At 38.1% G+C, this 26,587-nt stretch overlaps 1 protein-coding gene and 1 pseudogene across 4 annotated transcripts in view; one reads left to right on the forward strand and one right to left on the reverse strand.

Annotated features, from left to right (window-relative positions):
• Positions 1-26,587, forward strand: part of SCAI (suppressor of cancer cell invasion) — a 136,295-nt gene that overhangs the window by 81,856 nt on the left and 27,852 nt on the right. For 3 of the 4 annotated variants that reach the window (XM_044264917.1, XM_044264921.1, XM_044264919.1), the window contains exons 4-14: positions 1,258-1,353; positions 1,915-2,001; positions 3,081-3,179; positions 10,922-11,018; positions 12,260-12,358; positions 12,484-12,636; positions 15,576-15,677; positions 15,940-16,041; positions 16,752-16,830; positions 18,467-18,566; positions 20,670-20,751. In XM_044264917.1, coding sequence (XP_044120852.1) covers positions 1,258-1,353; positions 1,915-2,001; positions 3,081-3,179; positions 10,922-11,018; positions 12,260-12,358; positions 12,484-12,636; positions 15,576-15,677; positions 15,940-16,041; positions 16,752-16,830; positions 18,467-18,566; positions 20,670-20,751 — 1,096 coding nt within the window. The remainder of the gene's footprint in view (positions 1-1,257; positions 1,354-1,914; positions 2,002-3,080; positions 3,180-10,921; positions 11,019-12,259; positions 12,359-12,483; positions 12,637-15,575; positions 15,678-15,939; positions 16,042-16,751; positions 16,831-18,466; positions 18,567-20,669; positions 20,752-26,587) is intronic. The other variant, XM_044264918.1, reaches the window with a different exon arrangement.
• On the reverse strand, positions 730-841 carry LOC122917843 (annotated as a pseudogene).

Genomic DNA, 26,587 nt, shown 5'->3' on the forward strand with positions numbered 1-26,587 from the left:
TTCAACTGCTCTCCAAGTCATTGCAGCCAGATGCTATTTTGCCTCTGTATTGTATGCGTCATCATTTTTCCAGCCTTCAGTGACAGTTTTGTGTTGCTCAGTTCCAATGCCAGTGTTACATATGTTATGTATTTGTTATGGCAATAGCCTCTTCCTGGTATCCATTTCTGTACTGGCTTTTCCTCAATGAGGCTGCTGTAACAGCTCCAACATTTTAGTGCCTCACTACAATAGAGATTATTTCTAGCTCCCGTGCTAGCTGTAAGTTGTCTGCAGTTCTAAAGCTCCATGAAATGGGTCTGACTCTGTGTTCCAGGCTAAGGAGCAGCCCTATCTTGGTCTTAGATTGGAGGGAAGTGAAAGTGCTGAACTGCGTAGTCTCTCTCATGTCATCTTCTCGGACATGGTGTGGGAAACTTGCAATTATATTTCATTGGCCAGAGCAAGTCTTAAGGCCAGGCCCAGTGTTCATATGACAGGGAAGAATTTGTCTCTAAGGCGTGTGGTTTGAGTCACCAGACCTAAGGGCAGGGATACGTGTAGTTCACCTACAGAGAGACGATAGAATAAGCAAGACCAGTAATACCACTTCCACATCCATTGCTAGATGTGTTCCCTAAAGCAGCAATGTTTTTCAGAGTGCTGAGTTCTTATGTGAAGGTAATGAATTTCTAATATGAAGATAACATTTGGAAGCTATCAGTGCATAAGTGACTACGAATAAGATCACCCCAGGAGAAGAAAAAGAATGCTAGAAACCTCATGGGACAGTGTCTACAATTAGCAATAATCGCGCCTCGGATAAACCTCATTGGCTATGATACTGCCACTGCGCAAAGCTTGGGACAGTGTCTACAAAAGAGACTAAGAATGAACAGAGGTGGGGAGAAGAGTAGGAAAGAACAAGTCCCAGACTCTTACAGAACCATTTCTACTCCAAAAATTACAGCTTTTTAAAAAAGAAAGCCTGAGGGGCGCCACAGGTCGTGGGATTGAGCCCCACATCAGGCTTCCTGCTCGGCGAGGAGCCTGCTTCTCCCTCTCCCTTCCCCCCCGCTTGTGTTCCCTCTCTCGCTGTGTCTCTCTCTGTCAAATAAATAAAATCTTTAAAATAAAATAAAATCTTTAAAAAAAGAAAGAAAGAATGAAAGCCTGAATGCAGATGCTTCAAATCTCTCTAGTTTATACCGTCACAAGTCTTAATTTCCAAATAGCTTAGGAGTTTTAAAAGTAATACGTGTTTGTTTGTCATTACAGAGATTTGCCACAATATGGGCAGAAGCAGTGGCAGTCCTATTTTGGAAGAACTTTCGATGTTTACACCAAACTCTGGAAATTTCAGCAGCAGCATCGGTAAAGGAATTTTACAGTTACAGGAGAGTGAAGGGCCAGTTTATGTTAGTTCCAGTTTTGACCTTTACTACCTCAGTACGCTTTATCTCTTGGTGCACTTTAATATAGTTCATCTTCATGACACAAAGGAAAATAGTTTTTTTCCTATTTATGTAAGTTTTTAAAATGTAATGTTCTCATCTGAACTTTAAAGAGAGTGTTATATCTGAAATGGTTCAGATTAACATAGGTAGGCTTGATGCATGGTTTCATTCTAAAATAGGTGTTGTTTATTTGGTCAAAGCTGTATTGGGGGGAGGTTGTTGCTTTTAATTTTCGTGAGCATAGCTCAAAGAAGTTTCTTTTCATATTTCAGCATACTTTAGGTAGACATTTAATACATGCTTTTTAAATTTAATTGAATGATGTTGAAATCTCATGAAAAATTCATGAATTTGAATTCATGAATTCAGAATTTCATGCTGAATTGGGTGGTATTTTATCCTATTAAATTTACAGATTTGGTTATTTTTGGAATTTATAGTCTCTTATTTCTATTTTCTTATCTCCTATGTAAAACAGACAAGTCTTGGATAATCGGTATGGCTTGAAGCGGTGGCAAATAGGGGAAATTGCTTCTAAGATTGGGCAGCTATACTACCATTATTAGTAAGTGAATTACATATGGAAAAAATAAAGCATTGTCCTGATATAAACACAGCATGCAGAAGTATGCATAATATACTTACTTGGTAGGAGGGAAAACTAAGGCATTACAAATGAACCCCAGATCATAGTGATCAAAACAGTATTATGAAATGATCTTCCTTAATTTAAGTAACATTATTTGCTTCAAAGGCTTGCCTTCCTAACAGTTCATTTGGGCGGACTCATTTATAACTTAAATGCTCGTGATCTTGGTTTTAGATAAATCATAAATATGAAATGAATTTATAATTCTTAATGGCTTCACTTAAATTTTGATCATATCATAACTATATGTTTGAATGAGTGGTTTTGGGGGAATACTTTAAAACTCATATTTATAGGATATATCTAAAAGGTTACATGTAGCAGATTAATCTCACTGATGAGATGAGATCCTTAATGGTGAGTCAAGGAAAGAAGATAATTCCTTTTCGGAATCTAAATCTCGTTGAGTATCGGGTATGCCATAAAAAGCTTGGACCATATGGAATTTCTTCCTCTTCCTGTCTCTTGGCATGCCATCCAACATTCCCCCATTAAAATCACTCTTTCAGGTAGAATATTTTCTTAAGAAGTCTCTTGTAAAACTAGAAATGTTAAACAGAGAACCTGATTCATCAGCATCCTCTGAAGATTAATACGGATTAGTCCATTTCTGAGTCCTATGAGAAACTGAAGAAATGAGCCAAAGGACAAGTGACTCTGTATGGATTTGGGGAAGGCTGTGAAAGGTCTGGTGGAAAGATGTAACTGGGTGGAATGCTGTTTGGAGAATCCTTTCAAAGAAAGAGAATAATGCGTACTTTGGATTGCCATCAAAAAAGGCTTGGGAGCAGTGGGGAGGTATTTTTTTTTTTTTTTTACCTTGTCGTTATTTTTACCCATTGTAAGGGTATTAAGATTATTGCGTTGCTGATTGCAAATTTAGGATAGTCCTTCCCGTCCCCTCCTGTAGAGGAATAGAGGAAGAATAAAACAAGTATTCGTCATGAAGATTTTGAGACACTGTCAAATTTAAGGATTTTTTTTTTTCCTCATAGCCTACGCACATCTGAGACCAGCTATCTGAATGAAGCTTTCTCCTTCTATTCTGCAATCAGACAGAGATCATATTATTCTCAAGTCAATAAAGAGGACAGGTATGCACCCACTATGTTTTTAGAGAGGAGATAAAACACTCAGAATTTTTAGCCTGTATGGAAATTATGCAAAGAAGCACACATTTGTTTATAACTTTTATTAATTTAAATGGACTTTACTGAGCACCTTACAATATATTAGGCCTTCTTTTTTTTTTTTTTTAGTTTTTAATTTTTTATGAACATATAATATATTTTTATCCCCAGGGGTGCACGTCTGTGAATCGCCAGGTTTACACACTTCACAGCACTCACCATAGCACATACCCTCCCTAATTCCGTAACCCCACCCCCCTCTCCCAAACCCCCTCCCCCAGCAACCCTCAGTCTGTTTTGTGAGATTAAGAGTCACTTATGGTTTGTCTCCCTCCCAATCCCATCTTGTTTCATGTATTCTTCTCCTACCCCCTTAACCCCCCATGTTGCATCTCCACTTCCTCATATCAGGGAGATCATAAGATAGTTGTCTTTCTCCGATTGACTTATTTTACTAAGCATGATACCCTCTAGTTCCATCCACATTGTCACAAATGGCAAGATTTCATTTCTTTTGATGGCTACATAGTATTCCATTGTATATATATACCACATCTTCTTTATCCATTCATCTATTGATGGACATCTAGGTTCTTTCCATAGTTTGGCTATTGTGGACATTGCTGCTATAAACATTCGGGTGCATGTGCCCCTTCGATCACTACGTTTGTATCTTTAGGGTAAATACCCAGTAGTGTAATTGCTGGGTCATAGGGTAGTTCTATTTTCAACATTTTGAGGAACCTCCATGCTGTTTTCCAGAGTGGTTGCACCAGCTTGCATTTCCACCAGCAGTGTAAGAGGGTTCCCCTTTCTCCGCATCCTCCAGCATCTGTCATTTCCTGACTTGTTAATTTTAGCCATTCTGACTGGTGTGAGGTGATCTCTCATTGTGGTTTTGATTTGTATTTCCCTGATGTTGAGTGATGTGGAGCACTTTTTCATGTGTCTGTTGGCCATCTGGATGTCTTCTTTGCAGAAATATCTCTTCATGTCTTCTGCCCATTTCTTGATTGGATTATTTGTTCTTTGGGTGTTGAGTTTGCTAAGTTCTTTACAGATTTTGGACACTAGCTATATTAGGCTTTCTTAAGCATACAGACCTATGTTACCTAAAAGCAATAAATGTCATAGATGTAACAACAGATGTCCTAGTACCTGGGAGAAATCAGAGCATGAAGGAGGGGTTGATTATTTAATGAGAGATTGGAGACCTGCAAAGTTTCATAGAAATGAAACAATTCCAAAGTGAGGCTTAGGGGATAGCCTTTGTTCTTGTTATCCTGTATAATTTAAATTCATATACATTCAAAAGCCTGCTGACAGCTGTGGGTGGGACTAAAGAAAAGACCGCTAAAGCTGTTTACATTGTCTTATAAACTGGATATGTTACCATGGTGTAGCTCCACTGTAAGAAAAAAAAAATCATGCAGAATTTATGCATTCCCAACTGTAATCTGTTGAGCCACATGTTTTGTATTTGGCAGTGGTATAGATGCTTGGGTGGGAGAAGAGAAAAGAAAAGAAGAAGGTTTATAGGTGTTCTCTTTTCCTTTCAGAGGATTATCTTCTTATGGAAGTTACAGACATATTTGGGGTACAGGTAGACTGTGATGTTATTAATTCCAGGGGAAGACATCATTGCTGAAGGAATCAGGGTTCTGCTGGAGAATCTCTGTTACTAGTATTCCAGGAATTGTTGGAAGGGAAAGCTCAAGCATAGAAGATCTGAATGTTCTCTCTCCTGCCGGCAGCAGAGCTCACAGTTGTTATATAGTGAAAAGATTATATTCTCTTACCAGTAGACAAGAACATAATTTTGACTTATTTTTCTAGAGAACACTTTATGGTTGGCTATCATAAGCTTTCTGGCTAAACAGCAGTATTTTTTGGAAAGCCCCACTCCTGTAAATCCCCTTCATTCCCTAGCAGATCTTGTTCAGGCTTGTGCAAAGGAGTTTGCTTGATGCAAGGAAGGCAGGCAGATTCTCTGTTTTCCCTGAAGTCATCACTGTGCTTCCTTCTTCCATCAAAAGTTCCATCAGTTACTACCTCTCCTTCAGATTTTCTCATGGCTTACCTCACCTATTTTCACTACAGATACATTTCCTCAGAACACCCTCCCCCCCAATTTTTGTGTTCATATTGTACAATTTGAATTCATGGTGAGATAAATTTTATTTCTAAAAATATGCAAAGGGGCTATGTAATGAATATCTTTTCAGTATGAAAAGACATATAAGGGAAGAACCTTTTTTTTTTTAAAGATTTTATTTATTCATTTGAGAGAGAGGGACAGCAGGAGCAGGGGGAGGGGCAGAGGGAGAAGGAGGAGCAGGCTCCCTGATAAGCAGGAACCCTGTGCAGGGCTGGATCCCAGGACCTGGAGATCAGGACCTGAGCCAAAGGCAGACATTTAACCAACTGGGCCACCCAGATGCCCCAAGGAAAGAACCATTTTAAGCAATAATGAAATACCTTGTATAATTCACTCTTCTGCATTTTCTAATTCACTCAAAGGGAAATTGGCCTTGGGCCCTTTGGCCTAAAACCAACAGTTTCCTTTATTAAAATCCTTTTCTATCTTAATAGCAAATACCCCATATGAATGATTTTCCTGTGCTGCCTCCTAGAGCAAGGCAGATGAACAGAGGTAGGATTATTTATTTATTTATTTATTTGAGGTAGGATTATTTATAACCGGTATGACAAATCTCTTGCCTGAGGCCACTAAATTAGAATGAAAGGACGATCCATTATACAAAATCTTGACCTTGTTCCCTGTACCTTAGGAAGGATGATTGTTGGTAGATTGTTTCTCAGTTCATATAGGGTAGGAAGACTGCCAAGGTAGCTTGCTAATAGGTACTAAAATGAACAGCTGGTTTAGCATAATAACCCTCTAGTTCCATCCATGTCTTTGCAAATGGCAAGATTTTGTTCTTTTTTTGATGACTGGGTTATATTCTATTGTATTAATAAAATAAGATGAAAACTGAGAGGGAGGCAAACCCTAAGAGACTCTTAAGTCTAGGAAATAAACTAGGGGTTGCTGGGCATTAGGAAGACACTTGATACAAGGAGTACTGGTGTTGCATGTGACTCATGAATCACTAAATTCTACCCCTGAAGTTAATAATACAGTATATGTTAACCAAATTGAATTTAAATAAAAAATAAAATAAAGCGAACAGCTGGTTGATTAAAACTAAGAGAGTATTGCACAATTTCGCAGTTCCTTTAAAAGCAAAAAATCTCTCCTCAAAGGGGCAAATTCTCTCTGCATTGTCTCAGTACCTAAGGACTGTGTTAGAGCCAGAAGGAATGGTACATTCCGGCGATCACCAAGAGCGACACATACACAATTCTGAAAATGTCTCATTCCATCATCATCATGTTTAGTAGGGGAGATGTTACTGCATAATCATTTGCCCTGAGAGCCACTGACCCTGGCTTTGCAAATGGCTGAAGCTGACCTGGTCAGAGTTCAATGTGGAGAGGATGAAGTTTCTCAGTACCCAGAGATTGGGGCCATGTGGCAGTCAGCCACCTGGGAAGACTGTTTCTCGGGCAGATGTATAGAGTCAGTGTCTTAGAAGTAGTGGGCCTGGCAGGCTGGACAAAGCTACGGCTCTGGAGTACCAGAATAACTTTGTCAGGAGAATCATGATGTCAGCTGTGGGGGTGACATAATGGACTTTTTCCATCATGGGAACCGTGAATCTAATCTTGAGGACCTTGGCATCTTCTAGTAGTGGTGTGTGTAGGGAGGACTTGAAGTGGACCTTCCTACTGTGGTTCACGGGATATTTTCCTTCTTCAGTTTGATGTGTTTTCAGACAGTGGGGCTGTGGGCTGTTGAGGTTTTGGGGCCTGACGGGGGTAGCCTCTCGTGTGTATGAATGGATAGCCCTGACTTATTTACCTGACCTCTGCTCAGTTTGACACAGTGGTTTCCACAACAGAACACATCCATCTACTGCTGTGTGTTCATGTAATACAGGGATGGCACGGCTGTTTGGGAACTGTCTGGTAGCTTAGGATCCTTTTTACATTTTTGAAGTGCAGTGAAAAAAAAGAAAAGGTAGATACACTATGAGCACCATATGTGCCTACGAAGCCTAAAACATTTACTGTCTGGCCATTTGCAAAAATTTGCCAAAGCCTGGTTCAATATGTGTTTGTGTAATCTGTGTTACATAATTGTGTGATATGATACAAATCCACAGAACCTGTTTTATTTTTATCAAAAAATTAAAGAAATTTTCTTATTAATAGTTCAGCTATGAATGAACATCCTCCTCCTACAAATTTTCCTCCTGTTTGAATTCCACTTTGATAATGTGATAGGCTAAACAATAAAAAACAACTGTGTCCAAAATAACCTAGAGATGCTGGATAAACAGATCAACTGTCTTTTTTTTTTAAGGTTTCATTTATTTATTTATTTATTTATTTATTTATTTATGAGAAAGACAGAGATAGTGAGCTAGAGCATGAGCAGGGAGAATAGGGAGAAGCAGGCTTCCCACTGACCAGGGAGCCCCCCATGGGGCTAGATCCCAGGGCCCCAGGATCATGACCTGAACTGAAGGCAGATGCTTAACCCACTGCAGGCGTCCCTCAGCCATCCTTTTAAATGGACAGTTTAGCTGCCAAGAAAGTAAGGGAAATCCTCAGGTCATTAACCCTGTGGCCAGTGCTAGGACAACCTTGTAGGAGGCTGGTTAGTTCTGGTGATGTAAGAAAACGACTGTGGATTTCTTCAGAAAGAGAAAATTGAAACTGGAAGGAAGAGGTGATTTACAAGGATTGGTAAGAAAAAAGTTATCCCTTTGTTTCCTAAAAAATCACGTACTTCATAAGACAGTGGTTATTGTATTAATGGCTAATTGAGGTTATTGAGATAAAATGGGGCCAAATTCTGGACAAAACAAGAACATGAAAGAAGAAAGTAAAGAACTAAACCATACGAATAACATCCATTTATTGTCCAGAAGAAGCTTAGAGGCAGTAAAGTTTGCTTATTAAAATATTAACAAAAATAGGGGCACCTGGGAGGCTCAGTGGGTTAAGCCTCTGCCTTCAGCTCAGGTCATGATCTCAGGGCCCTGGGATCGAGCCCCGCATTGGGCTCTTTGCTCAGCTGGGAGCCTGCTTCCCCCTCTCTCTCTCTCTGCCTAGCTCTCTGCCTACTTGTGATCTCTCTCTCTCTCTGTCAAATAAATAATCTTTTTTAAAAAATTTAAAAAATAAAAAAATTAACAAAAATATTTTAAGAACATAAAGAAAATGTATAATTTCAAAACTGGTAGAGGGGAGGAAAGTGAAAACTAAAATTATGATGTATGATCTTTACAATAAAATGTAGGAAAGGAATACACACTAAAATATAATTAGCACAAAAAACTAAAGTAGAAATAAGTACAAGTACATTGGTAATCATAGTAAATGAAAGTGATCTAAACTTCCTAATAAAAGTCAGAGATTATCAGTATGCCTTTTAAAGGAAAATCCAATAATATAGAGATCCTCCAAAGATACAAGGTACAGGAAAAGATAAAATAGATAGCCGAGGGAAGAAATGTCACTATATTTAAGGCAGGGAGCATTATTAAAGATAGAAGTTTACTTCATACTGGTACAAGGAGCAACTAAAAAAAAAAAATTCTAAACTTGTATATGCCCAATAATGTAATATTATAGTAAAGCAAAAAGTGTCATATTTTATGGAAGAAATTGATAAATGATCCAATCAGTATACAAGAAGATTTTTCATATACTATATTTAATCATTTATCAAGAAAACAAAAAACTGAGGTTTGAATAACATAATTAAAAACTTGTCCTAAAAAAAAAAAAAACTTGTTCTAATGTGCTTAAAACTGACTCTTAATCTCACGAAACAACCTGTGGGTTGCTGGGGGGAGGGGGGTTGGGAGAGGGGGGGTAGGGTTATGGACGTTGGGGAGGAGGGTATGTGCTTTTGGGCAAATTTGAAGGGGAGGTGAACCATGAGAGACTATGGACTCTGAAAAACAATCTGAGGGGTTTGAAGTGGCGGGGGGGTGGGAGGTTGGGGTACCAGGTGGTGGGTATTATAGAGGGCACGGCTTGCATGGAGTACTGAGTGTGGTGAAAAAATAATGAATACTGTTTTTCTGAAAATAAATAAATTGGAAAAAAAAAAACTGCCAACAATACGCAAATGCACATAATTTTCAAGCTTAAATGAAACTTTTGTGAAATTGACTTAAACCTGACATAAAACACGTTTCAATGATTTTCAAGTGTAGGATATCTAACCATGGTCCAGTGCCATTAAAAATTAAGAATGAGGGTGCCTGGGTGGCTCAGTGGGTTAGGCCGCTGCCTTCAGCTCAGGTCATGATCTCAGGGTCCTGGGATCGAGTCCCGCATCGGGCTCTCTGCTCAGCAGGGAGCCTGCTTCCTCCTCTCTCTCTGCCTGCCTCTCTGCCTGCTTGTGATCTCTCTCTGTCAAATAAATAAATAAAACCTTTTAAAAAAAATAAAAAAAATAAAAATTAAGAATGACAACATAATTTTTAAAAAAATCAATAAATATATCAATTAGTAGACACCTTTCTAAATAACTCATGGGTCAAAGAGGAATTTTTACAAATTTTATCATGGAATGTGTCCAGCATATACAAAATATGCTGTTGTAAGATTATTACAATTGTAACGGAGGCTGTGGAAATCGGAAATACCAAGTTTGAATTGATAAGGGATGAGTACAGAGGGTCAAGTGTGAAGAGGTACAATATTGATGGTCAATAGCCTTTGATCATTTACTCGTAGCAACCACTAAAGTAAGCAAAGAGGTATAAGTAGGAAATTGACAGAGGACATAAAATAGAGCACTAAAATATATGTGATGAACTGGAAAGAAAGCAAGAAAGGAGCACTAGAAAACAAATACAGGACGGGCAAATAGAAAACAGACAGCCCAGTGGGAGATGCAAACCCAGCCAAAATAACAGATAAAATGTAAGCGGTCCAACTTCCTGAGTCTGTGAGGCAGAGATTGTCTGGATAAAATAAGCTAACTAAATGTTGTCTACAAAATACCAGTTAACGTGAAAAGACACAGGTACTTGAAAGGTGAGGATACAAGAAGATATGGCATACAAGCAGTAAGCATAAGAAAACTGGGTTTGATTATATTAATACCAGAAAATAAGATTTCAAAACAAAAAATGTTCTTCCTGGAACTCTTTTCACCTCATCTTTTCCTGCGGTTGTCTTCTTCTACCACAACATCACTCTCGCTAGGAACCCTCCTCTATGGGCTCAGATAGTATCCTTTAGTCCTCCTGTTGTTGTATGTATTCTGTCATTGTGTTTATCTGTGTCCACTATGTTATAGGTAACTTCCTGTCTCTGAGATTTGTGAAGAGGGGGCTGGGTCTGTAGTTGTTTGTTTTAATCATTCTTCTAGCAGAGTGCCTGAGGCATCTAAGGTTCCCGTGGGTATTTGTTCAATGAATGAATATGTGAATGAACATGATGAATCTATGAGTAAGAAACGTGTTTAAATGCAACTATAGGTTATGTGCAGAAATAGTTGTAACTGTGCAAAATAATATCTAAAGAGTTTAAAAGCCGCCAGAGAGCTGGAAATATCAAAGAGCATGTTTTCTTTTTGGAGTCTAATGAGTTAACTTCCTCTTTCTCTGCTGTAGACCTGAGTTGGTCGTTAAGAAGCTACGATACTACGCAAGGTTTATTGTAGTTTGTCTTCTGCTCAACAAAATGGATGTTGTGAAGGATTTGGTGAAGGTAAGTGTGCTTTAAAATTGTTAAAATCCTAGGCTGTAATTGTGTATGGATAATTTTGTTTCTCAAAAATAGACTCAGGGTAAAAAATAATTTTAATATATGTAAAACATTACAGCATTCAAAGTATAGTAGCTTTGGACAAGGGCAGTGCTAAGAGGATTTTCCTGCTCTCTCCATATTTCTGATACACACTAGCCTGAGACACTTCTCTTAATTCCTTGCTTTTGTCCCTTAAGCATTTTTTACATTTCACTACCCATCAATGGATGGTCAAGAAATGCAAACCAAAGGTAAAATACTTGGTTTAAGAGAAAATAATTGAAAGGTTAGGTCAAGAATCAGCATATACTGTTTTACAAAGATATTGTGAATGAATTTTGGTCTTCCCATCCTTTTGCTCTGTCTGCCTCACTCTCCTTCATTAGCTGAGGTAATTAGGAGGTAACCGTACCCAGAATTCGCTCCCTATCTGTAGTTACTGCATACCCCATTCTGGTTGCACTCTGTATTCAGTCAGTCCTTCCAGTGGTGTTTTTCCTAATTTTTGGTACTCAACTAGAACATGCTAGTTTTTTGTGGGTTGTATGTGTGTGTGTGTGTGTATGTGTTTTATTTGAATGAGAGAGAGAAAGAGTACAAGTAGGGGAAGGGGCAGAGGGATGGGGACCTGAGCAGGAACCCCCGCGTCCCCATGCAGGGCTCGATCCCAGGAACTGAAGGTCATGACCTGAATCAAAGGCAGACGCATAACCCATTGAGCCACCCAGGCGCCCCAGAACATGTTAGTTTTGCCAGGTCCTTCTCTGTCTTCTTCCATCTCTAGTTGCTAATAAGACTCTTCCCAAAACACACTATGATATAAATCCAATGAAAATCATCTAGACAGTCTTCATTTTTTCCAAGTATTAAAAACTGGGGGTTTTACCTCTAAGAATCTTCTTTTAATAAATTAAGTGCTGATGTAGCATTGATTAAATATGAGTTAGTCTCGATCTCTATGAAAATCTTACTGGTGTGTATTATTCTGGAGTCTTAAAGCAAAATAAAGCAGTATTCTTTGTTTTTGGCTATAATTGCGACTATTATATTGGGACTTTTTGGCTATAAATGGGACTATATGTTGATAATAATCAAGCTTCTTAACTATATCAATTTCTGTAAAGAATATGGTATAATATAGCAACCTAGTTTTATGTGTATTTTTCCTATAATCATTTTTCTTTGTGATATTTTAAAATTAGGAATTGTCAGATGAAATTGAAGACTATACTCACCGCTTTAATACAGAAGATCAAGTGGAGTGGAACCTGGTGCTTCAAGAAGTAGCAGCTTTCATTGAGGTCAGCTTTTGACAAGGAGGATTGTGTAATCACGAATAATATGCATTTTTATTGTGTGTATATATCACACAATATGTACTGACATTGTGTCTTATCTATCAACTACTTACTGCTTTTTTCTCCAGGCGGACCCTGTGATGGTACTGAATGATGACAATACCATTGTTATCACATCTAATCGCCTCGCTGAAACAGGAGCCCCGTTGCTGGAACAGGGCATGATTGTGGGACAGTTGTCTCTGGCTGACGCACTCATTATTGGTAATTGCAATAACCAGGTAAAGAATGGTGAAGGAATTATACTAAAAATTCACTTCGAGAAATAATGCTTTCCTATTATTAAAGAATTTCAGATTTTTTTTTTTTAAAGATTTTATTTATTTATTTGACAGAGAGAGATCACAAGTAGACAGAGAGACAGGCAGAGAGAGAGGAAGGGAAGCAGGCTCCCTGCTGAGCAGAGAGCCGGATGCGGGACCCGATCCCAGGACCCTGAGATCATGACCTGAGCCGAAGGCAGTGGCTTAACCCACTGAGCCACCCAGGCGCCCAGAATTTTAGATTTTTATTACACAATGACTCTCCTTGTAAATATCCTAAATCCATTTGTGAGAAAATGGTTAATTCAATTATGCCATGTCCGTATGGACTGTATTACAGACATTTACAGGTTTAGAATTTTTCATTGCAGAGGTAGATACACTCATGATATAGTAAGTGAAAATAAACTTGGAATAGAGCTGTGTAAACAGAATTATTTCATGTGTGTTAAAATATCTGTATGCATATATGTACAGGCAAAAAGACTAGGAGGAAATTTACCAATATCCTAAAAGGTTTATCTCTGCGTAACAGAATGATAGGTGATTTATTTTCTGCTGTTTTAAAGCTTAACTTTATTTAAAAATTTCTTAAAGATTTATTCATTTATTTTGAGAGAGAGAGTATAGTATGTGTGAGCAAGCAGGGGGGCAGAGGGAGAGGAGAGAGACTCTCCAGCAGACTCCCCCCCACAGAGTGCAGAGCCCCCACACAGGGCTCAAGCCCACGACCCTGAAATCACAACGTGACCTGAAACCAAGAGTCAGACGTTTAACCAACTGAGCCTCCCAGGCATCCCTATTTTCTTCTTTATAACTTTCTAAATCCGTATATTACTTTTACAGTCAGGCAAAGGGAGGAAGAATTATTTTTAAGTATATTCATCACAGCCAATATAAAATATTTTTTCATGACAGAATAGTTCCATGATGGTAAGGATTTAATGTACTAGAAATGTAAATTTACTGGAAATTATGGGATATCAGAAATGTATCCAGTAAATACATTTTTCTGTATGCAATATTTACACAAGTTTAAATATTGGATCCTTCCCGCACACCTTTCATTTTTGTTATTTTTTACTTTTTCTAGTATTTCTCCAATTTTGGCTTTAAAAGCTACTAATTTGCAGGATGCTTGGGTGGCTCAGTTGGTTAAGCAGCCGCCTTCAGCTCAAGTCATGATCCCGGGGTCCTAGGATCGAGTCCCGTATCGGGTTCCCTGCTCAGCAGGGAGTCTGCTTCTCCCTCTGCCTGCTCTGCCTCCTGTTCCCCCTGCTTGTGCTCTCTGTCTCTGACAAATAAATAAATAAAATCTTTTTTAAAAAAGCAATTAATTTGCAAATTTAATTTAAATTTAAAAATTGCTTGCTTATGGTCAGAAGACATTAACAGTGTCTCCAGTAGAGACATACAGATGGCCAACAGACACATGAAAAGGTGCTCAACATCACTCATCATCAAGGAAATGTAAATCAAAACCAAAATGGGGTATTCCTCCCTTCACATCAGTCAGAATGGCTAAATTTAAAAAACTCAAGAATCAACAAATGTTGGCAAGGATGTAGAGAAAAAGGAACCCTCTTGCACTGTTGGTGGGAATGCAAACTGTACAGCCACTGTGGAAAACAGTGTGGAGGTTCCTCAAAAAGTTAAAAATACAGAACTACCCTATGATCTAGTAATTGCACTACTGGGTATTTACCTCAAAAATACAAAAACACATATTCAAAGGGATACATGCACCCCTATGTTTGCTGTAGGATTATTTCTAGCCAAACTGTGGAAGCAGCCCAAGTGTGCATTGATAGATGAATGGATAAAGAAGAAGTTCTCTCTCTGTGTGTGTATCTGTATAATGGAATATTATTCAACCTTAAAAAGCAATGAAATCTTGCCATTTGCGACAACATGGGTAGAGCTAGAGAGCGTAATGCTAAGCAAAGTAGGTCAGAGGAGGACAAATACCATAGGATTTCACTTATATGTGGAATTTAAGTAACAAATGGGCAGAGGGAAAAGAGAGACAGACAAACCAAGAAACAGACTGTTAACTGTAGAGAAAAACTGATGGTTACCCGAGGAGAGACTGGGGTTGGGGGGGCGGACGGGTGATATAGATGGTAGGGATGAAAGAGTGGGCGCCTGGGTGGCTCAGTGGGTTAAGCCGCTGCCTTCGGCTCAGGTCATGATCTCAGGGTCCTGGGATCGAGTTCCGCATCGGGCTTTCTGCTCAGCAGGGAGCCTGCTTCCTCCTCTCTCTCTCTGCCTGCCTCTCTGCCTACTTGTAATCTCTCTCTGTCAAATAAATAAATAAAATCTTTAAAAAAAAAAAAAAAGAAAAAAAAAGAAAGAGTACACTTAGCATGATTTTTAAAAAAAAAAAAAAAGTTTTTTTAAAACAACACATTGCCTCCCTGAAGTTCTATAGAAGTTTTATTCAAAACGGAGATGGCTGTACCCTTAAATATCATATAGAGCCAAAATGTATTGACAAGGTTTTGAAATATGGGCCATAGCCATTTTCTAACAGGCTGTTTTGCCAAAAGTTAGCATGTTTTGAAGGACCTAATGTAGGTCTTTTTATTTAGATGACTACTTTTCATGTTTCTGAAAATACCTGAGGAAGTTGATGGATTGACAAAAATATAAGTAAATGGAGAGATACGTGGTAATGCAAATAAACAAAACGTTAATGGTATAGGATCTAGATGATGCGCTCTGGGTATTACTGTACAATTCTTTTAGTTTTCTGGTTTTGGAAATGTTTTATAGTAATACACTGGGGAATAAAATTACCCGATGTCATCAAGTATGCATGAATGCCTGGGGTACTATGATGGTCGGAGGCTTCTGGGTCTATGTTGCATTCATGGTCAGGTTTGTTTTCCTTGCAGGTTAAGTTTAGTGAACTAACTGTGGACATGTTCCGGATGTTACAAGCCCTGGAAAGGGAGCCAATGAACTTAGCCTCCCAGATGAATAAACCAGGAATGCAGGTGATCTTCTCTCTACATTTGCAATTTTGGTAACACTGTTTCTGCCTCTGCTCCTTAGGGAATGCTGTTACTCAACAAATGCTGTGCATGTAAATAGAGAATTCTCTTGAGATACAGGAGAGATAAGCACAATAATAGTAACGTGGAGTAAAAAAATAAATAAATAAAAGCTATTTGATGAAGAGGATCATAAAAAAAGGCATTGATAATTCATCAGTCAAATACAGCTCGTATGTGTCTTGTTTTCTGTGTGTAAATATAGGAATCGGCTGATAAGCCTACCAGACGAGAAAACCCCCACAAGTATCTGCTCTACAAACCAACCTTCAGTCAACTATACACATTCTTAGCAGCATCTTTTAAGGTATATATGATCCAATACTCTTTGCTATATGAGAAAAGTGTGCCCTGAGTAGAATCTGAGAGTCACTCTTTTCTTTGAATCTTTGAGTCAAGAATTTTGATGAAATAAGAAATTGAAAACTGCATTCAGAATATCTGATCACATTTATTTGGAACAGAAATTGCTTATGATGTTTTGACTCTTCCTTAACCGTTAATTAATGAGAATACTGACTAATCATCATTCTCCTTTCTCCAGGTTTTATTACTAAAGTACTTTGGGCATAATGGTCAGATTGCATAGGCTTGTTGTGTGTTCAGGGAGCTCTGGGGAGCACTGTGGCCATCTGAAGGTCTGAAAGAACTGTGAGAAGTAGGGGATTCCTGCCAGTGCTTATGCAGAGAAAGCCATGGGCAGGAGTTGGTCTTTTAGACCTATGGCCAGGATCCTTACTTCTCCATTTCAAGGTTTGCAGAGACCATTCTCTAAATGACAAGGTTTTCAAAGCAGAGAATGAATTCAAGACTTTGGGCAATAGTAATAGATTATAGATTTGTAATGATTCTTTGTTGCCTGAGCAGTTATGAGTTGGAACCTACAAGAGTGATTGAACTCCTGGAGAAGATGTCATTACTTTGAATTAGGTTCTTATTGCCCCTTTAACTTGAAAATGTCAGGATGTTCAATGAAACCGTTTGTTGTTTGGTGTATGTGATTTTCTTTAATTGCAGGAGCTGCCCGCCAATAGTGTGCTTCTGATTTACCTGTCAGCCACTGGCGTCTTCCCCACAGGTCGTGCTGATAGTGAAGGTACAATAAAGGAATGCTCCCTGTTGTGAGCAGGGCTTGAATTCTCTTTATTTTCTACAAGACGATGGCCCATAGCCCACAGACCATCCCAAGCTTTCCAGAGAGGCTTCCATATTTGAAACCTGGTCCCTTTGTTGAATTGGCAGTCTTGTAGATACCCCTGTCTGCTTTATTTAAGTTGCAATATTATACTTTGAAGTCCACAGATCACCAGCAAATTCGTATACTAAATGCATGCCTCATTATCAAGTTTGCCAAAGGCACATATATATTTAAATATATATGGAATAACCAAGCCTCCTGTTCTGCTTCACATCACTGAGTTTTTCTGGGCCTTTAGGGCAAAGGGGAATCTGGTCAGCGGCTTCATTGCGGCTAAAAGTCTTGGTAGAAATTAATGCACTCTTGTAACTGTGAAAGTTCAAGTCCTTGTCATGATTTTGTTTTCTGTCCTTTTTTTGGTTTTTATGGGTTCAATCTGAAGAATATTGGGATGCTGTTTCAGAATCAAAACTATCCAGAATATATGAGTCCAGAATATAAGAAATTGAGCAGAATAGATGAGTAACATGGATATAAATTAGGATATTAAGTCTTTGGACAAAAAAAATTTTTTTTTCTTAAAGTTCTTAACATTTTCCTCTTCATCTGTTTGTTGAAATTTGCATTCCTTTATACAGTGCATGTCCCTGCCATCTTCCTTGCATGACTTATAGGTCCTCTTAAAGTGTTAAAATGAAAAAGAAGCAAAATGAATCTCAGTCTTTTCATTGCAGTGATTCTTAAGGAATAAAATGTAACAGTGTTAAAAGTGACACAATCATAAATTGCTTTAAATTTTTTGGTAATGAAGTTAGTCATTTTATTTGTAAATAATTATTTCCTTGTTTTTAAACATGTACTGTTGAATCTGCACCCCCATTTTGACTGATCTTATTTAACTTTTTCAAAGTATAATAGGTACTAACTAAATGGCCCTTTGAGAGAGATGATTCCTAACATCCCACAGTTAACAGTTCCATTTAGATAAGAGTTCAGCTAAGCAATGTGACCAGTAGGAAAGGCTAACTTCAAAACTGCAAGTACAATGCCGACATAATAGAGACAATAGCAGATGTTTTTCACACACTGAAATTTGGCATTTCTTTTCTGAAAATGAAGTTTTTGCAATGAGAATTTTCAAGTCCCCCTCAAAATTTTCCCTAAATTTTATAATTAGTGGCTCACTTAGAATTACATTTAAGAAATTCTTAGGACTTAATTCTGCAACTTTCTTTCTTAGGTAATTTGATTGAATTTGAGAGATAATTTTGCTTGAAATGTAAAGATCATTTTGAACATCCCAGATCTCCATCCCTTTTACTACCCAGAAAAATGGGGTGCAGTAGATTCTTGTCTTGTTTCTCATTTTATTCTGTTTGAAGAACTGATGAATGATTAAATGATTTTTTAAAATGTTGAAACAGGCAACATGCTGAAATCATTTAAATACTGCATTAAACTAGAGTGTTAAATTTTAAAGTGGTTAAAATGTTTTGTAATTGTCTTCCATTTGTATCAGTAAGAGAGTCATATGAGCGTCAGATCAGTATCATTCTCCAACTGAAGTCTAGGATTCTTCCCTTTGTTTTTATAGGTCCTTATGATTTTGGAGGGGTACTTACTAATAGTAACCGAGATATTATAAATGGAGATGCCATCCACAAACGAAATCAGTCCCACAAGGAAATGCACTGGTATGTATTCAGATGTCTCTCCCTGTTATAAAAATTATAGTTCTGTCTTAGAAAATACTAAGTAAATTGGGGAGTTTTTTCTAGTACTGGAAATACTCCCTCAGGGTACTATTAAGAACACTTATTTGGGTTCCAGCAATATTTCAGGCTCTGAGTGTCCTAGGAAATTAGAATTTTTGGCTGATACTCATTTTTTTAATTTTCATTGAGTATTATATGTCAGGTCCTGTTCAGTCATTGGGAATATGTCAGTGAGCAGAATTACATTCAAGTTGGAAGAAACTGTACATGTATGCATAAATAGTATGTACATAAATAGTATGTCAGGACATGATACATGTTAACATTAATACAAGCTTTTTTTTTTTTTTTTTAAGTTTATTTGAGAGAGAGAGTGAGCCAGAGAGAACTTGAGTGGGGGAGGGGTCAAGGAAGAGGGAGATGCAGACTCCCAGCTGAGCAGGGAACCCGTGTCGGGACTGGATCCCAGGATTCCAGGATCATGACCTGAGCTGAAGGCAGACCCTTAACCAACTGAGCCACCGAGGTGCCCCCAATACAAGCTTTTTAAAATAAGGTTCTTTTGGTTTGATATAGTATAAATGAACTTAGTTGTATCATTTCAAGTAAATTTCATCCATGAAAGTTTGCTGTTTTTCTAAATACTGCACATTCATTACTTGGGCCAGTATTGGCTCCAGACTCTCTCCAGCTGAGGGATAGCCGTCTGGTTATAAAGGAGACTGGACTTGTATGAAACTGCATTTCTAATAGCACTTTACAGAAAAATGTTAACTGTTCATATTGAAGAATGAGGGAAGGAGGGCAGAAAGGGAGGTGTTTCAAATTATGTGTATAATAGCTAACAGTCCTCCAAGTCATACATTGGTGCTATCATTGACCTTGGTCATAAATGATTTATATTTGAAAAACTTATATTTGAAACCCATTGAGGTTCAACAATGATGCTCATTGACATATCATTTTATTTATATTCACATTTATATTAAGATTTTATACATACATTGTCTGATAGGCCATGAGAAAGAGGATACACACCAAAATTGTGACCTTGTTTATTAGCGGTTCTCAAATGTTTGTTATTGGACTTAAGACCTTGGGGACAGTGGGTCTTCTGTGGGCCAGTGAATCTGTATGTTTAACAAGCACCCCAGCTGATCCTGATGCAAATATCCAGAGGAATCATAATGGATAGTAAAAGGGGAGCCTCTACTTAGTATCTGTAATATTAAATTGTAGCATGATGTATTAAGAATCTTTAAAATAAATGAAGATTTTTAAAAGACTCACTGCAGTACAAATCTGGTTGTGTTAGCACATCATGATTTCAGAACATTTTCTTAGAAGGAGTTTTTTTTTTTTTAATTTTATTTATTTATTTTACAGAGAGAGATCACTAATAGGCAGAGAGGCAGGCAGAGAGAAAGGGGGAAGCAGGCTCCCTGCTGAGCAGAGAGCCTGATGCAGGGCTCGATCCCAGGACTCTGAGATCATGACCTGAGCTGAAGGCAGAGGCTTTAACCCACTGAGCCATCCAGGTGCCCCAGAAGGAACTTTTTTTTTTTTTTTTTAAGATTTTATTTATTTGACAGAGAGAGATCACAAGTAGGCAGAGAGTCAGGCAGAGAGAGAGGAGGAAGCAGGCTCCCTGCCGAGCAGAGAGCCCGATGTGGGACTCGATCCCAGGATCCCGAGATCATGACCTGAGCCGAAGGCAGCGGCTTAACCCACTGAGCCATCCAGGCGCCCGTCAGAAAGAACTTTTTTTAAACAAGCACCTACATGCTGACTTGTGAGCTTTTCCTGTTTTATGTTTAGTCCATCATTAAATCTGTAGACTTCTCTTTACCTTGAATGTATCTGAATAATTGTTCTCTCTGAATATTTTTCCATCTAAAACTGCTAACTTGTCTCTTCCAGTCAATACAGACATGTTTCGTCTTTTGCCAAATTAATCTTTGTTTCTTGCTCCAAGCTGTGTTGAAAAAGAGATGGGAGCAGACCAAACTGAGGAGTAAGATTTCTGAGACTTGGCCGGTACAGCTGCACAGTTAATCGTTGTTACCGTTGCTGTTTCCCTAGCCTTCATCCCGGAGACCTCTACCCTTTCACAAGGAAGCCCCTGTTTATTATAGTGGATTCGTCCAACAGTGTCGCATACAAGGTGAGTTCTACGTGCACCATTGTGTGTGTTAGACATTGTGGCACTATCCCAAGGTAAGCAGTCTTAACCCCAGCCTTTTTATTTTGTGTAATTCTTCAAACATTTTACGCAGTTTGTATTTAGTGTTTCTTTTCTTTTGAGGTTGTGCATGCTAGTCAGGATCTGGTGCTATGAATAGAGACAAGAAGAAAACGCATGAATGGACACTCAGTGGAAAATAATAAATTCTCCTGCAGGAAAAAAAAATTCAAGATTTCCAAGATCTCTGGTGGGAGGTTTATTTTTGTTATATAACCCAGAGTAATTTACTTCTGTAGAGGTAGGAGGATACAGGCAAATTTTATTTTCTAGTTTTCAAACTTTCCCCCTTTTGTACACCGAGCCGCTGGAGTTTACATGGAATTTCTATCCCATTTTATACGGTTACAATCTGAATAGCAACATAAATGGTTTTAGATGCACTTAATTTTTTTTTTAAATTTGTGACAGTAAGTAAAAAAAGGTGGCCCTGAAGGCTGAAATAAGTAACAGGGATTTAAAGTGAAAAGCCTTTGTTTTATATTTTGCTATTGAAGTAGTGGTTTTTTGATGACTGTGTAAAAACTGCCCATAGTGCAGTTAGAATTCAAACTACAGTAATTTATGGAAAAATGAAAACAGAATCTTTGTATGTGTTTGGAATATTTCATTAGTTGGCAATATGTTCAAAAATATGCTAGGAACACAGATCTGCCAATTGAAACTATTTCTGTTGTGGGTGTTCATATAATTAGACGGAGAAGCAAATATTAGTAGACTTATTTCAGGAGAACAATGGAAATACATGTCTACTAGCCAAGAGATGATCCCAAGCATATGTTTACCATCCAATTTTTGTGTTTTAGAGGTCGTATCTGAATTTCCAGAGCATCCAGCCCACTCTAAATTTTTCGCACATATCCTTCTACCCGTTCTGTCAAGTTTGACATTACAACTTTTGATTTTAGGAAAATTAGCTGTATACTTTTGTAAATTGTGTGTGTGTTGTTGCTTTTAATCTTTTTGAGAGGGTAGGAAGCTGCCGAAGGAAAGAAAAGCTTGATGGCTAACTTAATTTAAACCTGTAAACCCAGAAGAGTCCAGGCATTTTATGTCTTCACAGAATTCAGAGGAAGCATTCAGTGTCTTCGTCGATAAGAAGGAATCATTTGCTACAGTTTAGTGGTGTGACAGAATAGCTTGCTATACCAGGTCAGGTGTACTACTGAATAGGATCTAGCATGCATTTAGAGTATTTTAGCCATCTATTAATTTCTCTCAACTTGATTGGATAATATTTGATACCACCTTTTATAGGCTCAAGAATACCATTCATTGTACGTCCCTGCTATTTTCCAAAGTGCTGTTTGGATAGAGAATGAGTACTGAATGCTGATTATTAAAAACACCATTGTGCGTCATTGGAAATGTATTTATCTTAAAAGTATATCATGATTTAATTCAAAGTTTCGATATTCTGACACCGAGGATAACGGTGCATTAATAGAAGGTTCTTCTGTTTGCTTTTGATGGCACGTGGAGTATCACTCCTTTCAAAAATTAAATCGCCCAGAACAGACTTGTTTATGCACCAGGCAAATTAGAGCACGGCACAGACAAATTTGGTCTTCTTAAAAATTAGTACTGTTCAGTACCTCTAAATCAAGTAGGCGTCCTCTGTGTTGATACATGAAGGTGTCGGATATATACTTCTCCCCCGCAGAGCATGTGTGAAAAGTCTTAAATTACCGTTTTGCACATTTCTAATGAGAAAGAACTCTGTGACTGATGTATTATTTCTCGAGTGCCGATTTTGCTGTGTTTCTTGAACATGTTTGCTCATGTTTTTTTTATATAAGTACCAACATTTCATGTATATCTCTTCATTTAAATATTCTTTATTTTTATGGGAGTAAGTCATGCATGTAGTTTAAAGCTATAGTTCTTAACTCTTTCCATGTATCAGAAACATTCGGGTCCTTCTCAGAACTCTCTCTCCTTGGGCCCCAGCTCGTGTGATCCTGCGTCGCTGGAGCTGAGGTGGATCTTGGGTATCATTGCAATTCCAGTGTGTGTCGGGGTGGGGACCCCTCAGTCAGCAAGTTCCCACACATATTACCAAAAAGGCCTGCCCTCATTTGCCTTCTTCCAGAGGCCACCAGTTACATTTTTGTAGCTGATTATTCTGGTGTTTAGCCATCATTTTTCTTTTCTTTTTTTTTTTTTAGCCATCATTTTTCTAAATAACATGCTCGTATTGATATTTCTTGATTGTTCAGTTTTAGGCATTATGTCTTACTATCCCAATCTGGAAAAGAAATTCAGCTCTTTCCTCTTCCTATCCCCAGCTCACAGTTATACCTTTTACCTTGACTTCTAACATGATTTTGATTCACTGAATATTTAGTGCTTGTATTATAATGACTAGAAAATATGTTTAAAATCCAAGCTGTATAGTAAACTTCTTCTTTCCTGTGCAACTTCCTGCTTTCCCTGGAGCAAACAATTACGTAACGTTGTTCCTTGTTTTTGTCTGAACGTCGCATTGATTCAGCCCCCAATCTGCACACCAGTCGCCTACTTCTTTCAGATTCTTCAGATGTGTCTGTCTCTTAATTTTCTCTTGGTGCCGAATTATTCCCCACTCCCAGAGCCTCTGAATGGTGCCCTTCACAGAGACCTCATCCCAAACCTCATTTCATTATTATCTTGGGAAGTTTTCATCTCTTCTGTTTCCCAAATCCCGTCTGTCTTCCTCTTAGATGCCCATTTCATTTGCTTTCATTTTGTTGCAGCATCTCCAGGAGCTGCTTCCTAGGAAGGGTAAACAGGAGGTAAAATACTTGAGGTCTTGAGTGTCTTCAGTTGTTCTTTAATTTACCCTCATGCTTGAATGATTAGATTAGCAATTATTTCCCTTCAGAATTTGGAAGGGTTTGTTGTATTGCTTTCTAGCTTGCAGGATTTCCTAGGTGGTAGAAAAGCATTCTCATTCTTGATTCTTTTATGTGACCTGTTTTCAATCTTAGGAAACTCTGGAAACATCTAGGATCATCAGTTTGAGCTCCGGTGAAAACTCCATTAAGAAGTTTTCAACTTCTTAAATAGGATGCCCTGGTCTGGGTTTGCTTATTCATGCAGATTCGCGTGTACATCACGAGTGCTTTCAACATGGAAACTCCATCTATTTTTTTGAGTTGTCCCATTGATTTCCTCTCCCCATTTTCTCTTTTCTATCTTTTGGGACCTTGGAACCATCTGTCACTCCTATATTGGACCTTATAGTCTAGTACTCCGATTGTCTTGCCCTTTATTTCCCATCTCCTGCTCTTTTTGCTCTTTAGGTAATTCCATTGCCTTTATCTTCTAACCTGTTAGACTTCTCATTTGTTTTTTGGATGTTTTTTCATAAAGATATGGATTTGTGTGTGTTTATAAGACATATGTGCATATACATATATAATCATCTTGGTTGACATACCTTCTCTAACCTTTGAAAATATCAATGATCATTTTAAAATTCTCCCTGCATGGTATCTTTTCCTCTACGTTGATTTGTTTCTCTTTGGTTTTGTCTATATATTTCATGATAGAGACTTTCCTCAGGGTATCGTAATGTTTGTTTGCTCAGATTTAAGAGAGGAAGCTAGCACAATGATTGTTATCTCTGAGGTTGTACATAGAGCTTGTCACACTGAGATGCTTGGTGTGATGATCTAGTTGGACCACTTAGCTGGGTAATCTCTGATGTCAGTATCTTCAGGTCTTTCTTTGTGGTCTTGTCATTTTCACCAGAGCAGGTTCAGTTCTTCAGCTTAGAATGTGAGGATCTGACTATCAGCACTATGCTTTGTTTTTGCTAAAGTCTGTATGTGTGTTTATGTTCATATATTCATGGATCTTTATGTCTCCACTGCCTTACACATAAAATATTCTTGGTAATATGTGTTGAATGATTAAATGAAGGTATGCACTATTATCTTTATTCTGTAGATGAGGAACCTTTGCCTATGGAGTTTAAGTATTTTGCCTAATTGATTCCAGCAGCCTTCTCATTTCAAAGCCCAAACTCTCTCAACACTTAGCCAAAGAGGAGTTTTGCATGCTAGTCCAAGCGTCATTTCAGAAGACAGTGATTGAAATGCCAAGATCTGTGTAACATGTATGTATGTGTAACATGAATAGTAGGAGTAAGGTAAACCCCTCAGTCATTCTGAGCAGTGACTTTTAGTTCTTGTAGTTCTTTTAGTTCTGCTTTCTTTTCTTTGGAAGAAGAAAACCCTTTGAGTATTTAAATATTTGTGACAGAACTGGATCTCTGCCAGCAAACATGACTTATGCATTTGTCAAAACAGTGATATTTGGGCACCCATGTGGCTCAGTTGGTTAAGTGACTGCCTTCAACTCAGGTCATGATCCCAGAGTCTCAGGATAAAGTCCTGCATCAGGCTCCCAACTCCATGGGGAGTTTGGTTCTCCCTCTGACCTTCTCCCCTCTCGTGCTCTCTCTCACTCAAATGGATAAATAAAATTTCTTAACAAACAAACAAACAGTGATATTTATATAAACAGCCCCATCCTAAAGTATTTGACTAATGGCTGCAGATTGCTGCAGTCTGTTAAAGCGTTCACCTACCTAACCAGAGCGTGTAAGAGCTCTTCTGCCAGTCAGGCACACTCATTCCATTTCTTCTTTACTACTTTGAAAGATAGTCTCTCTCTCCTTTTTTTTTTTTTTTTTTTTTTGGTGATCTACAATTATATTGTGGTATGTCTACATTTTATTTCTTTATACTTAACCTATTGGAATTTGTTGGATTTCTTGAATTATATGTTGGAGTTTTTCATTATTGCTGGAAAATTCTCAGCCATTATTTCTTCAGACATTGGTGGTACCCTGGCGTCTCTCTCACCCCCTTCTGGAACTCCTCATACATTCATATTCATTAGCACAGCCTTCTTGCTGTGTCTTCCACATCTCTTAACTTCTCTTCTACATTTTTCTGTCTTTTTGTGTAACATGTTGACGTTTGGATAATTTCTTTGTTCTGTCTTTCAGTTCAAAAATTCCTTCTTTAGGGGTGCCTGGGTGTCTCAGTGGGTTAAAGCCTCTGCCTTCGGCTCAGGTCATGATCCCAGTGTCCTGGGATCGAGCCCCGCATCGGGCTCTCTGCTCTGCGGGGATCCTGCTTCCTCCTCTCTCTCTGCCTGCCTCTCTGCCTACTTGTGATCTCTGTCTGTCAAATAAATAAAATCTTTAAAAAAAAAAAAAATTCCTTCTTTAGCTGTGATTAACTTTCTTCTAAACCGATTTATTGAGTTTTATATTGGTTATGTCTTATTTCTAAAAGTTCTGTTTGGTTCCTTTAAAATAACCCATTACCTTTTTATAGTTTCCTCTTTTCTGTTTTTGAGTTTGTTCTTTATTTCTTTAAACTTAATAAGCATACTTATTTATTATTTATTATCTATCTGATAATTCTTATACCTGAAATCTGCTTTTGCTGCCAAAAGACACCCTTTGGTATTTTTGTATTCTTGAATGCTTGATGACATTTGACCAGTTTCTTCTTATTATCCTTAAAACGATTTGTGGGAAATTCACTGAGCCCTAGAATGAAGACACTTTCATCTAGAGATAGTGTGTATCTGCTTTGGCAAGACACCTGGAGACATGACTGTGTTGGGACCATGTTTTTAGGATTATCTTCATGGTATGAATTTGAGCTGCAAACATGAGAGGGGGAGCTTATAATTACAACCCTCAGGCACTGTTGTATTTTTGTTTGTCTCTGCTCTGTTCACTACTGAGAAAATT

The sequence above is a fragment of the Neovison vison genome, chromosome 9 (genome assembly GCF_020171115.1).
Source record: "Neovison vison isolate M4711 chromosome 9, ASM_NN_V1, whole genome shotgun sequence".
NCBI classification, from domain to species: domain Eukaryota; kingdom Metazoa; phylum Chordata; class Mammalia; order Carnivora; family Mustelidae; genus Neogale; species Neogale vison.